This window comes from Trichomycterus rosablanca, chromosome 14 (assembly GCF_030014385.1).
Source record: "Trichomycterus rosablanca isolate fTriRos1 chromosome 14, fTriRos1.hap1, whole genome shotgun sequence".
In the NCBI taxonomy this organism is placed as follows: Eukaryota; Metazoa; Chordata; class Actinopteri; order Siluriformes; family Trichomycteridae; genus Trichomycterus; species Trichomycterus rosablanca.
In genome coordinates, this window is record NC_086001.1 from 32,259,623 (window position 1) to 32,273,305 (window position 13,683).

Here is a 13,683-nt window from a genome sequence, read left to right on the forward strand (position 1 = left end):
CCTTTCACCAAACTCAAGGTCGATGTACAATGACAAAACAAACAAAACAAAAGGGATCGATTACACATAGAATTCAGGGAAAAAAATGAAAGTATTGTGTATAGAGAAATTCACAGAGAGAAGAGATCCAGCAAAGAGTCGAGCAGAGAGTTCTAGAGTGCCTCCCATAGTGGACGACCTAAAGAAATTAATCATTCATGATGCATCATGGTACAGGACTTTATCATCAGATCTCAGTTTAACATTTACTAACAATTTTTATTATTTATAATGTTATAAATGTATTTGATTATTTATAATGTTATAAATGTATTTGATTATTTATAATGTTATAAATGTATTTGATTATTTATAACGTTATAAATGTATTTGATTATAATGTTATAAATGTATTTGATTATTTATAATGTTATAAATGTTTTTGATTATTTATAACGTTATAAATGTATTTGATTATTTATAATGTTATAAATGTATTTGATTATTTATAATGTTATAAATGTTTTTGATTATTTATAACGTTATAAATGTATTTGATTATTTATAATGTTATAAATGTATTTGATTATTTATAATGTTATAAATGTATTTGATTATTTATAATGTTATAAATGTATTTGATTATTTATAATGTTATAAATGTATTTGATTATTTATAATGTTATAAATGTATTTGATTATTTATAATGTTATAAATGTATTTGATTATTTATAATGTTATAAATGTATTTGATTATTTATAATGTTATAAATGTATTTGATTATTTACAATGTTATAAATGTATTTGATTATTTATAATGTTATAAATGTATTTGATTATTTATAATGTTATAAATGTATTTGATTATTTATGATGTTATAAATATATTTGATTATTTATGATGTTATAATTGTGTATTAATATTTATAATGTTATAAATGTATTTGATTATTTATAATGTTATAAATGTATTTATTATTTATAATGTTATAAATGTATTTGGTTATTTATAATGTTATAAATGTTTTTGATTATTTATGATGTTATAATTGTGTATTTTTATTCATAATGTTATAAATGTATTTGATTATTTATAATGTTATAATTGTGTATTTTTATTCATAATGTTATAAATGTATTTGATTATTTATGTTATAAATGTATTTGATTATTTATAATGTTATAAATGTATTTGATTATTTATGATGTTATAAATATATTTGATTATTTATGATGTTATAATTGTGTATTAATATTTATAATGTTATAAATGTATTTGATTATTTATAATGTTATAAATGTATTTATTATTTATAATGTTATAAATGTATTTGGTTATTTATAATGTTATAAATGTTTTTGATTATTTATGATGTTATAATTGTGTATTTTTATTCATAATGTTATAAATGTATTTGATTATTTATAATGTTATAATTGTGTATTTTTATTCATAATGTTATAAATGTATTTGATTTATGTTATAAATGTATTTGATTATTTATGTTATAAATGTATTTGATTATTTATAATGTTATAAATGTATTTGATTATTTATGATGTTATAATTGTGTATTAATATTTATAATGTTATAAATGTATTTGATTATTTATAATGTTATAAATGTATTTATTATTTATAATGTTATAAATGTATTTGGTTATTTATAATGTTATAAATGTTTTTGATTATTTATGATGTTATAAATGTATTTGATTATTTATAATGTTATAAATGTATTTGATTATTTATAATGTTATAATTGTGTATTTTTATTCATAATGTTATAAATGTATTTGATTATTTATAATGTTATAAATGTATTTATTATTTATAATGTTATAAATGTATTTGATTATTTACGATGTTATAAATGTATTTGATTATTTATAATGTTATAAATGTATTTGATTATTTATAATGTTATAAATGTATTTGATTATTTATAATGTTATAAATGTATTTGATTATTTATGTTATGAATGTATTTGATTATTTATAATGTTATAAATGTATTTGATTATTTATGATGTTATAATTGTGTATTAATATTTATAATGTTATAAATGTATTTGATTATTTATAATGTTATAAATGTATTTATTATTTATAATGTTATAAATGTATTTGGTTATTTATAATGTTATAAATGTTTTTGATTATTTATGATGTTATAAATGTATTTGATTATTTATAATGTTATAAATGTATTTGATTATTTATAATGTTATAATTGTGTATTTTTATTCATAATGTTATAAATGTATTTGATTATTTATAATGTTATAAATGTATTTATTATTTATAATGTTATAAATGTATTTGGTTATTTATAATGTTATAAATGTTTTTGATTATTTATGATGTTATAAATGTATTTGATTATTTATAATGTTATAAATGTATTTGATTATTTATAATGTTATAATTGTGTATTTTTATTCATAATGTTATAAATGTATTTGATTATTTATAATGTTATAAATGTATTTGATTATTTATAATGTTATAAATGTATTTGATTATTTATAATGTTATAAATGTATTTGATTATTTATAATGTTATAAATGTATTTGATTATTTATAATGTTATAAATGTATTTGATTATTTATAATGTTATAAATGTATTTGATTATTTATGTTATGAATGTATTTGATCATTTATAATGTTATAAATGTATTTATTATTTATAATGTTATAAATGTATTTATTATTTATGTTATAAATGTAGTTGATTATTTATAATGTTATAAATGTATTTGATTATTTATAATGTTATAAATGTATTTATTATTTATAATGTTATAAATGTATTTGATTATTTTCTGCTTCAGAACTGAACAAGGGTTTCTGCTGCTCCTCGTGTCCACGTTCCTCTACAACCCAAAATCAGCTCCACAATCACATCAAGAGCTGCAACCATGATAAATATGAGACTCTGGTGAAGATTAAGACTGAACATGAGGATCTGATGCTCACCAGAAGCTCCAGTAATCAGCAAACGTCCTCTGGTACTGTCAGCATTAACACCTCTCTCAGTCCCACACAGGAAGAAGGAAACGTCTGCTCACAGTGTGGGAAGAGCTTCAGGTACCAGAGTAATCTCAAAATCCACCAGCGCATTCACACTGGAGAGAAACTGTATCAGTGCTCACAGTGTGGAAAGAGCTTCATTACACAGAGTGCCTTTAAAAAACACCAGCGCATTCACACTGGAGAGAAACTGTATCAGTGCTCACAGTGTGGAAAGAGATTTAATCAACATAGTGCTCTTAAAATCCACCAGCGTATTCACACTGGAGAGAAACCGTATCAGTGCTCACAGTGTGGAAAGAGTTTTAATCAACATAGTGCTCTTAAAATCCACCAGCGTATTCACACTGGAGAGAAACCATATCAGTGCTCACAGTGTGGAAAGAGTTTTATTACACAAAGTCATCTCAAAACCCACCAGCGCATTCACACTAGAAAGAAACCATATCAGTGTTCACAGTGTGGGAAGAGTTTTAATGGACAGAGTGCTCTTAAAATACACCAGCTCATTCACACTGGGGAGAAACCATATCAGTGCTCACAGTGTGAGAAGAGTTTTAATACACAGACTAATTTAAAAATACACCAGCGCATTCACACTGGAGAGAAACTGTATCAATGTTCACAGTGTGAAAAGAGTTTTATTACACAGAGTCATCTCAAAATACACCAGCACATTCACACTGGAGAGAAACCTTATCAGTGCTCACAGTGTGAGAAGAGTTTTAATACACAGAGTCATCTAAAAATACACCAGCGCATTCACACTGGGGAGAAACCGTATCAGTGCTCACAGTGTGAGAAGAGTTTTAATACACAGAGTCATCTCAAAATACACCAGCACATTCACACTGGAGAGAAACCGTATCAGTGCTCACAGTGTGAGAAGAATTTTAATTGTCAGAGTCATCTCAAAAAACACCAGCGCATTCACACTGGAGAGAAACCGTATCAGTGCTCACAGTGTGGAAAGAGTTTTTCTGGACAGATAGATCTGAAAAAACACCAGCGCATTCACACTGGAGAGAAACCGTATCAGTGCTCACAGTGTGGAAAGAGTTTTAATATACAGGGTAATCTTAAAGTACACCAGCGCATTTACAATGGAGAGAAACCATATCATTGCTTACAGTGTGGAAAGAGTTTTAAACGACAAAGTAATCTTAAAACCCACCAGCGCATTCACACTGGAGAGAAACTGTATCAATGCTCACAGTATTGAAAACGATGTTTTGTATAAAAGTGTCGACTAAATGCTACAAATGTGTGTAAATGAGTCTATGAAAGTGAGTGAGCTGAGTGAGTGGGACGGTTAGTGAGTGACGTCTTCAGATGAATTGGTGCTTCATCCAGCTAAACGTGGTGGTAAGAAACTGAACTGAAGTAACTGTTTGTTTTCTCTTTAAACATACATTTAAATTTTAGTTCATCCCTAATCTTAAACTATTTTTTCTTGTTAATAATGTACTTAGAATATTTTGTGGTCACACAGATTTTTGTTTGTATGAAATATTTATTAGTAATGATGTGTTTATAATGAATGAATATGATTGTGATGGTAATAAATCAATGATATTTCTGTTTTTAACAAATTCTTGTTTGATTTAATAACTAGATTGTTTAACAAAATCTTGGAATGTGAGAGGATGAACGATGCTTTTGTATGTGCTAAAGTGAGAGGAGAAGAGTCTACATGACAGTAGTGAGGTCTGCTATGTTGTAAGGCTTGGAGGATGGAGAAGATCAGGCGGGAGTTTATTATAATGATAGTGCAGGTGGGATGTTTTGAAGTTAGTGAGGTGAGATTGAGATGGTTTGAGCATGTGCAGAGGAGGTATAAGATTTATATAGGGAGAGGGGTACAAAGGATGGAACCGTCATGCTGGAGGAGAGAAAGGCCTCAGAGGATGTAGTGAGGGAGAACCTGCAGGTTGTTGGTGTGACTGAGGAGAATGTTCATGACAAGATGAACGTGAACCAACCAGAACCAGCATATTGTTTTTTTATTGTTGATTATTATTTTTCTAAAAACCAACACACATAATGTTGGTGAATTATTTTGTGCTTTTTGGAGAAATTTAACTTTTTTTGCATTTGCTTGATGTTTTAATGTCAAACAGTTTTCTCCATAAAACTTCTCACACACTTATTCCTAATACCTAAGAGCAGAACTAACATCCATAGAATCTGTGTCAGCCATGTTCCAGCAGCTTCTAACTCAAGGCAGATCTGTTTTTGGTGCATCCCCCAGACCAAATATTCCCTCGACATAAAGTAACAGTTTGGGGTCATTTTTAAACTTTAAAAAGAGACCACTGTTTCATTAACTTTTAATGGTACCTTTCAAACGCCCTGCCTCTGACACAGACACATCTCTTTGGTATACAATGTTATGATAGGTGACCATTTGACTGTAGCAACCGCTCTGGTATGTGAAGAACAAGTTTTATAAGTAACATCTAAATCAACATGTAAAAAACATTTCATAACTGGGTCAGGATGACCGTGACCTCTTAAAGAGCAAAAAAACTAGTTTCCTACGGGGGTTGGAGGATGAGGTGACAGTCACTACAGTCACATCAGCGCCGGATTCAAACATTACACAGAATAGGAAATCACCCCACTGGACTCTGTAAACACTGTAATACACAGGAAACAGTCAAACTCAGATTCATAGATTACAAAAGGTATAAGAAAGAACAGAGTTAGAGAAGCATGTTGGAAAACAAAACATTACATTAGAGAAACTGCTTGGAAGAATGTCTAGGACAGAGTGTCAGACATCTCAAGTTGCAAAACTTGAGCTACTTAGCTAACTGTTCGCATCACAAACACATTAATGTGTACTACATAGTGCACTAAATAGTGTGAAAGATAATAGATTTATGTTCCCTACATAGTGCACTAGATTGAATATTAGAAAAGAATATGTTTTTAGTGCACTAGATAGTGTACTGGATAATAGACTTATGTTTCTTAACGTATTAGTTAACGGATTTAGGTTCCCTACATAGTCCACTAAATTTATATCAGATAACGGATTTATGTTCCTTACATAGTGCACTAGATAGTATTTTAGATATAAATTTATGTTCCCTACGTAGAGCGCTAGATAGTGAATTAGACAATTGGTTTATTTTCCCTACACAGTGCACTAGATAGTGTATTACATAATTAATTGTGTTCCCTACATAGTGCACTAGATTGTATATTCGATCATAGATTTATGTTCCCTACTTAGTGCACTGGACAGTATATAAGACAACTGATTTATGTTCCCTACACAGTGCGCTAGATTGTATATCAGATAACGGATTTAATAAACGATCGTATTAAAAAAGTCTGTGTCGCCTTCGTGTGCGTGTGTGTCGCTCTTGGCCGCTCGTTCTAGATTCCAGGAGATTTTATCTGACATGCAGGAATCAGGGAGCCGCTATGTATATGCTGGAGACTCCCAAAACTTTTTCTGTACTTTATTTTACAAAAAGCCAGAGTGTACAATGAGAGGGGGAATTATGTTTCTTATTATATAATTGTTTCTCAACAAAAACCCCAGACTTCATTAAAGTTTATTACATTAATAAAATTACTTTTTATTCACCTACACACTGTAGTGGGTTTTCACTGCACATGATGAACTAATAAACACAAAATCATTAATTAGTCAAAGCAAATTGATGATACATTCACCTCATAAATCATGATACACTGCTCTACTCTACATGAAAGTAAGTACAAAGTATCGGATCGATATCGGCGATACTGACCCTGTATTTACTTGGTATCGGATCCAAATTTGCAGTATCGCACACCACTAATACAGATGTGCTAATTTAGATGTTTTACTGCTAAGCTGCTGTTCAACTCCAGTCCAGTTGGTGGCGCTGGTGCGTCTTAAGTTCTGCCAACCGCCATTAAACATCATAAGAAGAACAAGAAGCTGCTGTGTTTGTACTGTAGAGCCTCATCTGTAAGTAAAATATGTATTTAATTATAACCCTTATATTTAATTATAATCACATTCTAATAAATAATAAAACTAGAGTTTATAATAAAACATCACTGTGAGGATTTGAGGAGCTTTAACTCCAGTTTTATTTAAACAAACAAACTATTAGCTGCTCCACTAACTGTTAGCATCACTTATGATTCAGTACTGATGAACCGATTCATTTGAACTGATCCACCAAAATGAATCAACTGAGCTAAACTGATTGAGTTTCTTCATGATTAAATCTCCCATTTTTATATAAACACGTGATATTTTAAACTTTGTTTACAGGTGAACTTTGTTTACAGGTGAACATTTTTACAGTATAACTTTGTTTACAGTTGAACTTTTTTTATAGTTGAACTTTGTTTACAGTTGAACTTTGTTTACAGGTGAACTTTGTTTATAGTTCAACTTTGTTTACAGGTGAACTTTGTTTACAGGTGAACTTTGTTTACAGTTGAACTTTGTTTACAGTTGAACATATTTTACAGGTGAACTTAGTTTACAGGTGAACTCTGTTTACAGTTGAACTTTGTTTATAGTTGAACTTTGTTTACAATTTAACTTTGTTTACAGTTGAACTGTGTTTACAATTAAACTTTGTTTACAGTTGAACTGTGTTTACAGGTGAACTTTGTTTACAGGTGGTTTGTAGAGTTTTATAGTCACAGTCAGGTGAATAGTGTAAGCCAACGTCTTCAATTGTGTACTAGCTTGATGAAGAAAGAAATAAAGTGTTGTTGCACAAATGATCGGGAGCCTCATACTTATTTCAGAAAGATAGTTCACAATTGGGGAGTTTCGCTCTTCCATTCATCTTGGAATCCCCAAAAAGGACAAAACACAATCAACACTGAATTATCACTGCACCATCTACACTAAACGTTTTACTGCACATCTAAACCATATATTACGGTATCCGAAGCGTTGAAGAGGGTAAAAGTGCTGTTTACAGTTTAATAAACATTATTTACTGTGTTTTGATGTACAAAATCCACTCAATTCAAGAAGAGCATCGACTTTCTTATTACTAAAATACATATCAGACATTTCTACTGGAGGAATTTGATGTGATCGGATCTCAAACTCATGTGAAGTGTCTGTTTGGTTGTGTTAATACCACTTTTTTGAAGAGCAATAAAATAAAGTAAAGGTGTTGGAACTGGGACTCTTGAGCTTTTGTCTTTCTTGCGGGTCTCCCACTCTCGGCTCAACCTACCACAATCCTTGTTACACCATCTGTCTGTATGTCTGTCTGTTAGATTTTTAATAATGCAGTCAGCAGAAGAGGGAGATGTCACCCCTGTGGATCTACAACATGAAGAATTCCAGAAGAAACGAATAAAAAAGGAGGAGGATGATGATGATGATTTCTTCTGTAAGTAAATGTGGAGCATGATGCCACTTTTCCACCAGACAGTGAGGTACAGTACAGTGTGGTACAGTATGGTACAGTACAGTGTGGTACAGTACAGTGTGGTACAGTACAGTATGGTACGGTACAGTATGGTACAGTACGGTACAGTACAGAGTGGTACAGTACAGTATGGTACAGTACAGTATGGTACAATACAGTACAGAGTGGTACAGTACAGTATGGTACAGTACAGTGGTACAGTACAGTATGATACAGTACAGTGTGGTACAATACAGTAAGGTACAGTATGGTACAGTACAGTGTGGTACAGTACGGTACAGTACAGTGTGGTACAGTACAGTGTGGTACAGTACAGTGTGGTACAGTACAGTATGGTACAGTACAGTGTGGTACAGGACAGTATGGTACAGTACAGTATGGTACAGTACAGTGTGGTACAGGACAGTATGGTACAGTACAGTGTGGTACAGTACAGTATGGTACAGTACAGTACAGTGTGGTACAGGACAGTATGGTATAGTACAGTGTGGTACAGGACAGTATGGTACAGTACAGTGTGGTACAGTACAGCATGGTATAGTACAGTGTGGTACAGGACAGTATGGTACAGTACAGAAATGATAAGAGAAAGTGGATAGTGGGATTAGAACCTGTACTGTACCATACTGTCCTGTGCTGCTACACTCCAGTCTGGGTTTAAGTTTTAATCTAACTAGGATTTATTTATGATTATATTCATATATTATCATATTGATGAATTTCAGGTGAAGTCACTTTAATCCCTGCAGAACTTGTGGCTTCTGTGGAACTGCTCTTCTCAGAGGACCAACAGTGTGGAGGTTTCCAGATGAAGCCTGTGAAGAAAGAAGAACCTGAAGATAAAGATGAACTCAGTAAGACTTGAGCAAAATCATTTCTCCTAATTTGGTCGTGTCTGAATTTCTTGTAATATTTTAGTATATTTAGTGCATAAGTGAGCAGGTGAGTGAAATGAGAAGACAGAAGATAAAGAAGATTAAACAGATCATGCTGACTGTACCGTGTTTACACTAGTATATAATTACAGAGTAATGCCAGGTGAATACAAGTGGCTGAATGATTGGGTAATGAATGAGAAGAAATAAAGTTGAGTATATAAGCTGATATATTCAATATATACGTGACTGTTTGTGCTGATGGTCCTGGAGAGATGAGTCTGCACCTTCCATCCAGATCTTAACTCTCCTCCTTTTGTAAACAAAGAAATTTCAGGTGAAGGAACCTCGATCCCTGTGGAACACGTCACCTCTGAGGAACAGCTCACCCCAGAGGACCAACAGTGTGGAGGTTTCCAGATGAAGCCTGTGAAGAAGGAAGAACCTGAAGATAAAGATGAACTCAGTAAGATATTTTTTATCTTGAGTAAAATAAGATTTGGATTGAATAGAATCAGAGGAACCTGGGATGAAGCATCATACAGTGAAAGCTTGTATTGTGCTCATGCAGATCAGTGTGAGCAGGAAATGATGAATGCAGGATGAATCACGTTACAGGACTTTAGCATCAGTTCTCAGTTTAACAATTACTAACAGTATTTATTATTTATAATGTTATAAATGTATTTGATTATTTATAATGTTATAAATGTGTTTTATTATTCATAATGTTATAAATGTATTAGATTATTTATAATGTTATAAATGTGTTTTATTATTTATAATGTTATAAATGTATTTGATTATTTATGATGTTATAAATGTATTTGATTATTTATAATGTTATAAATGTATTTGATTATTTATGATGTTATAAATGTATTTGATTATTTATAATGTTATAAATGTATTTGATTATTTATAATGTTATAAATGTATTTGATTATTTATGTTATACATGTATATGATTATTTATAATGTTATAAATGTATTTGATTATTTATAATGTTATAAATGTATTTGATTATTTATAATGTTATAAATGTATTTGATTATTTATAATGTTATAAATGTATTTGATTATTTTCTGCTTCAGAACTGAACAAGGATTTCTGCTGCTCCTCATATCCACGTTCCTCTACAACCCAAAATCAGCTCCACAATCACATCAAGAGCTGCAACCATGATAAATATGAGACTCTGGTGAAGATTAAGACTGAACATGAGGATCTGACGCCCACCAGAAGCTCCAGTAATCAGCAAACGTCCTCTGGTACTGTCAGCATGAACACCTCTCTCAGTCCCACACAGGAAGAAGGAAACGTCTGCTCACAGTGTGGGAAGAGCTTCAGGTTCCTGAGTGCTCTCAAAATACACCAGCGCATTCACACTGGAGAGAAACCATATCAGTGCTCAAAGTGTGGAAAGAGTTTTAAACATCACAATGATCTTAAAAGACACCAGCGCATTCACACTGGAGAGAAACCGTATCAGTGCTCACAGTGTGGAAAGAGTTTTAATATACAGAGTAATCTAAAAAAACATCAGCGCATTCACACTGGAGAGAAACCGTATCAGTGCTCAAAGTGTGAGAAGAGTTTTAATGGACAGAGTGATCTCAAAACACACCAGCGCATTCACAGTGGAGAGAAACCCTATCAGTGCTCACAGTGTGGAAAAAGTTTTAGTCAGCAGAGTAATCTCAAAAAACACCAACGCATTCACACTGGAGAGAAACCGTATCAGTGCGCACAGTGTGGGAAGAGTTTTAATCAACAGAGTTATCTCAAAATACACCAGCGCATTCACACTGGAGAGAAATCGTATCAGTGTGCACAGTGTGAAAAGAGTTTTAATACAAAGCGTGAGCTTAAAATACACCAGCGCATTCACAGTGGAGAGAAACCGTATCAGTGCTCACAGTGTGGGAAGAGTTTTATTACACAGAGAGATCTCAAAACCCACCAGCGCATTCACACTGGAGAGAAACCGTATCAGTGCTCACAGTGTGGAAAGAGTTTTATTACACAGAGTAATCTCAAAATACACCAGCGCATTCACACTGGAGAGAAACCGTATCAGTGCTCACAGTGTGAGAAGAGTTTTAATCAACAGAGTAATCTCAAAAAACACCAGTGCATTCACATTTTACAGAAATGATGCTCACAGTGTTGTAGCTGCTTTGCTCATTTATCAGCACTTGGACACAAGTGTGACTCATCAAATTGTACCAAACAAACTAAAATATAAAATATAGTGAGTGAGTGAGTGTTGGGGAGAAATGGTTAGCAATGAATGAATTATACTGTGTAATTAATAGGTCATTAATTACACAGTAAACATGAGTAAGTAAATAGTAATAATAAAAGTATAAATCTTTAGGTTAAACTATTAAACTGGGAAATAATGTGATTATCTATAGTGAAGTGAATGGTGGGTAGAACCAGGAGGTTTAGAACCTGATGTAAGTGAATGATATCAGTTAATAGTGGAAGTGAATTGAAAATAAAAGATATTGTATCGGCTAGCATATATTGGTCTTAGTGATACTGTGCTTGATTGGTTTTCTTCATACATTTCTAGACGTGTACAGTATGTTCACAGTAACTCCTGTTACTAGTGGTGTCCCTCAGGGCTCTGTCTTGGGGCCTCTGCTATTTATGATTTACCTGCTTCCCACTGGACATATTTTTAGGAAATACAACATTCAATTTTATTGTTATGCAGACAACACCAAGCTATACCTCTCCACTGTGCTCACGGCTACTCTTCCTCCTCCATCTCTCACTGACTTACAATTCTCTCACATTAAATGCTGATAAAACTGAAATTCTTCTTATAGGTAGAAAATCTCCTCTCTCTAAATCTAACAAATTCTCAGTGATGATGAAGAACTCAGTCATCTCTCCTTCCACTCACAATCTTTCATTTCATGCACATATTAACAATATCACACAATCTGCTTATTTCCATTTACGTAACATAAATCATCTACGTCCATTCCTTTCTCCTAGAAGTGCTGATGTTCTTGTCCCTGCCCTGGTCACATCTCGAATTGATTATTGTAACTCTCTCCTTTTTGGTGTACCTCATATGGGAGCTAGAGCTTTTAGCTACTTTGCTCCACATCCCTGGAACTCTCTCCCTCCTGACATTTGCACCATTGATTCAATCCCTAGTTTCAAAACATGCCTTAAAATGTATTTCTTTAAACTCACCTACCCTTAATCTGTGTCATTAATTATGCACTGATGTTTTGTATTGTAAGGTGTTCTTGAGTGTTTTGAAAGGTGTCCATAATAAAATGTATTATTATTATTATTTTTATATGTTGGCACAGATGTTACTTATACTTGTTTTTCACACATTCTCATAGTTTGGCTTATACAGAGGTGGAAAGTAACAAATTACATTAAGTTATGTTATGGTAATTGAGTAGTTTTTAAAGTAGATTTTACAACCTGTAATTTTACTTTTACTTAAGTATGTTTTTTTTTAAGATTTGTAATTCGCTACATTTTAAATAACTTTTATTACTGAGTTTAAAAAACAAAACAATAAAAATCGACATCAAACCTACTTGTACTGTTGCAGTCATAGTCGCAATTTAACTGTTACGGGACGCATTTTGTTCCGTATTTTTATCAGTGGGAGAGAAATGCTGCAGATTAGACTGAGACAGGGTAATGTGTATGAAATAGAAGGAAACTGCTGCTACCATGGGAATTAGAAAGTATTTAGTTATTTTAAGTAGTGTTCACTTTTTAATCTTGGTGACGCCGTGTGTGTGCAGGTTTATTAGCATAACAACCAGTTTTTTATTCCGCTGTTTGAGTAGCGTAGTGGGCAGAGCGCGTATTTTTCTGCCCTAGATTTGAGTCCAGCTTAGGGCGAAACTAAAGCAACTGGGGTGGGCATTGCTTCCTCTGAAACTTTTCACTGCCCATCTAAGCAACACAGCCAGAACCGGGGCTGCATATCAGTGTGTCAGTGTCACTAATCATTAAGCTCCACTTGGCTACAACTGTTAAGATTCTAGAGTGTATATGTGGGAATTTGTGCACATTCGTATGTGACAAGAAACTCCGAGGTTTTATACCAAGTTAAGTTGAGGTCAGGGCTCTGTGACACTGAAGTTCCTTTCAACCAACTTTTCTTCATGTAAAACAGGAAAGGACCTTCCCTAAACTGTTGCGCTTTGTTTAAATAGTTGATTTACTACACCTGGGAGCGTCCTGACACAGGTATGTCCGTGGTGTATTTTAGAAAGTGGTGCAACATCGACATCTAGAGTTTACATGCGGCACTGCTCAGAAATATAAAGAACACTCGCTTTATTAATAACAGTGCTGCTGGGTCCTAGTGCCCTATAGTTCACC

At 32.4% G+C, this 13,683-nt stretch overlaps 1 protein-coding gene and 1 pseudogene across 1 annotated transcript; both read left to right on the plus strand.

Moving 5' to 3' along the window:
* LOC134326302 (tripartite motif-containing protein 16-like) overlaps window positions 1-13,683 on the plus strand; it is a 53,799-nt pseudogene that overhangs the window by 13,817 nt on the left and 26,299 nt on the right.
* On the plus strand, window positions 3,089-11,206 carry LOC134326016 (zinc finger protein 271-like; the record flags this gene model as incomplete). The annotated part of the gene is made up of 3 exons (XM_063008207.1): window positions 3,089-3,645; window positions 3,742-4,218; window positions 10,948-11,206. Coding segments are annotated over 3 exons (1,293 nt in total), but the record flags the coding sequence as incomplete, so codon positions are not given.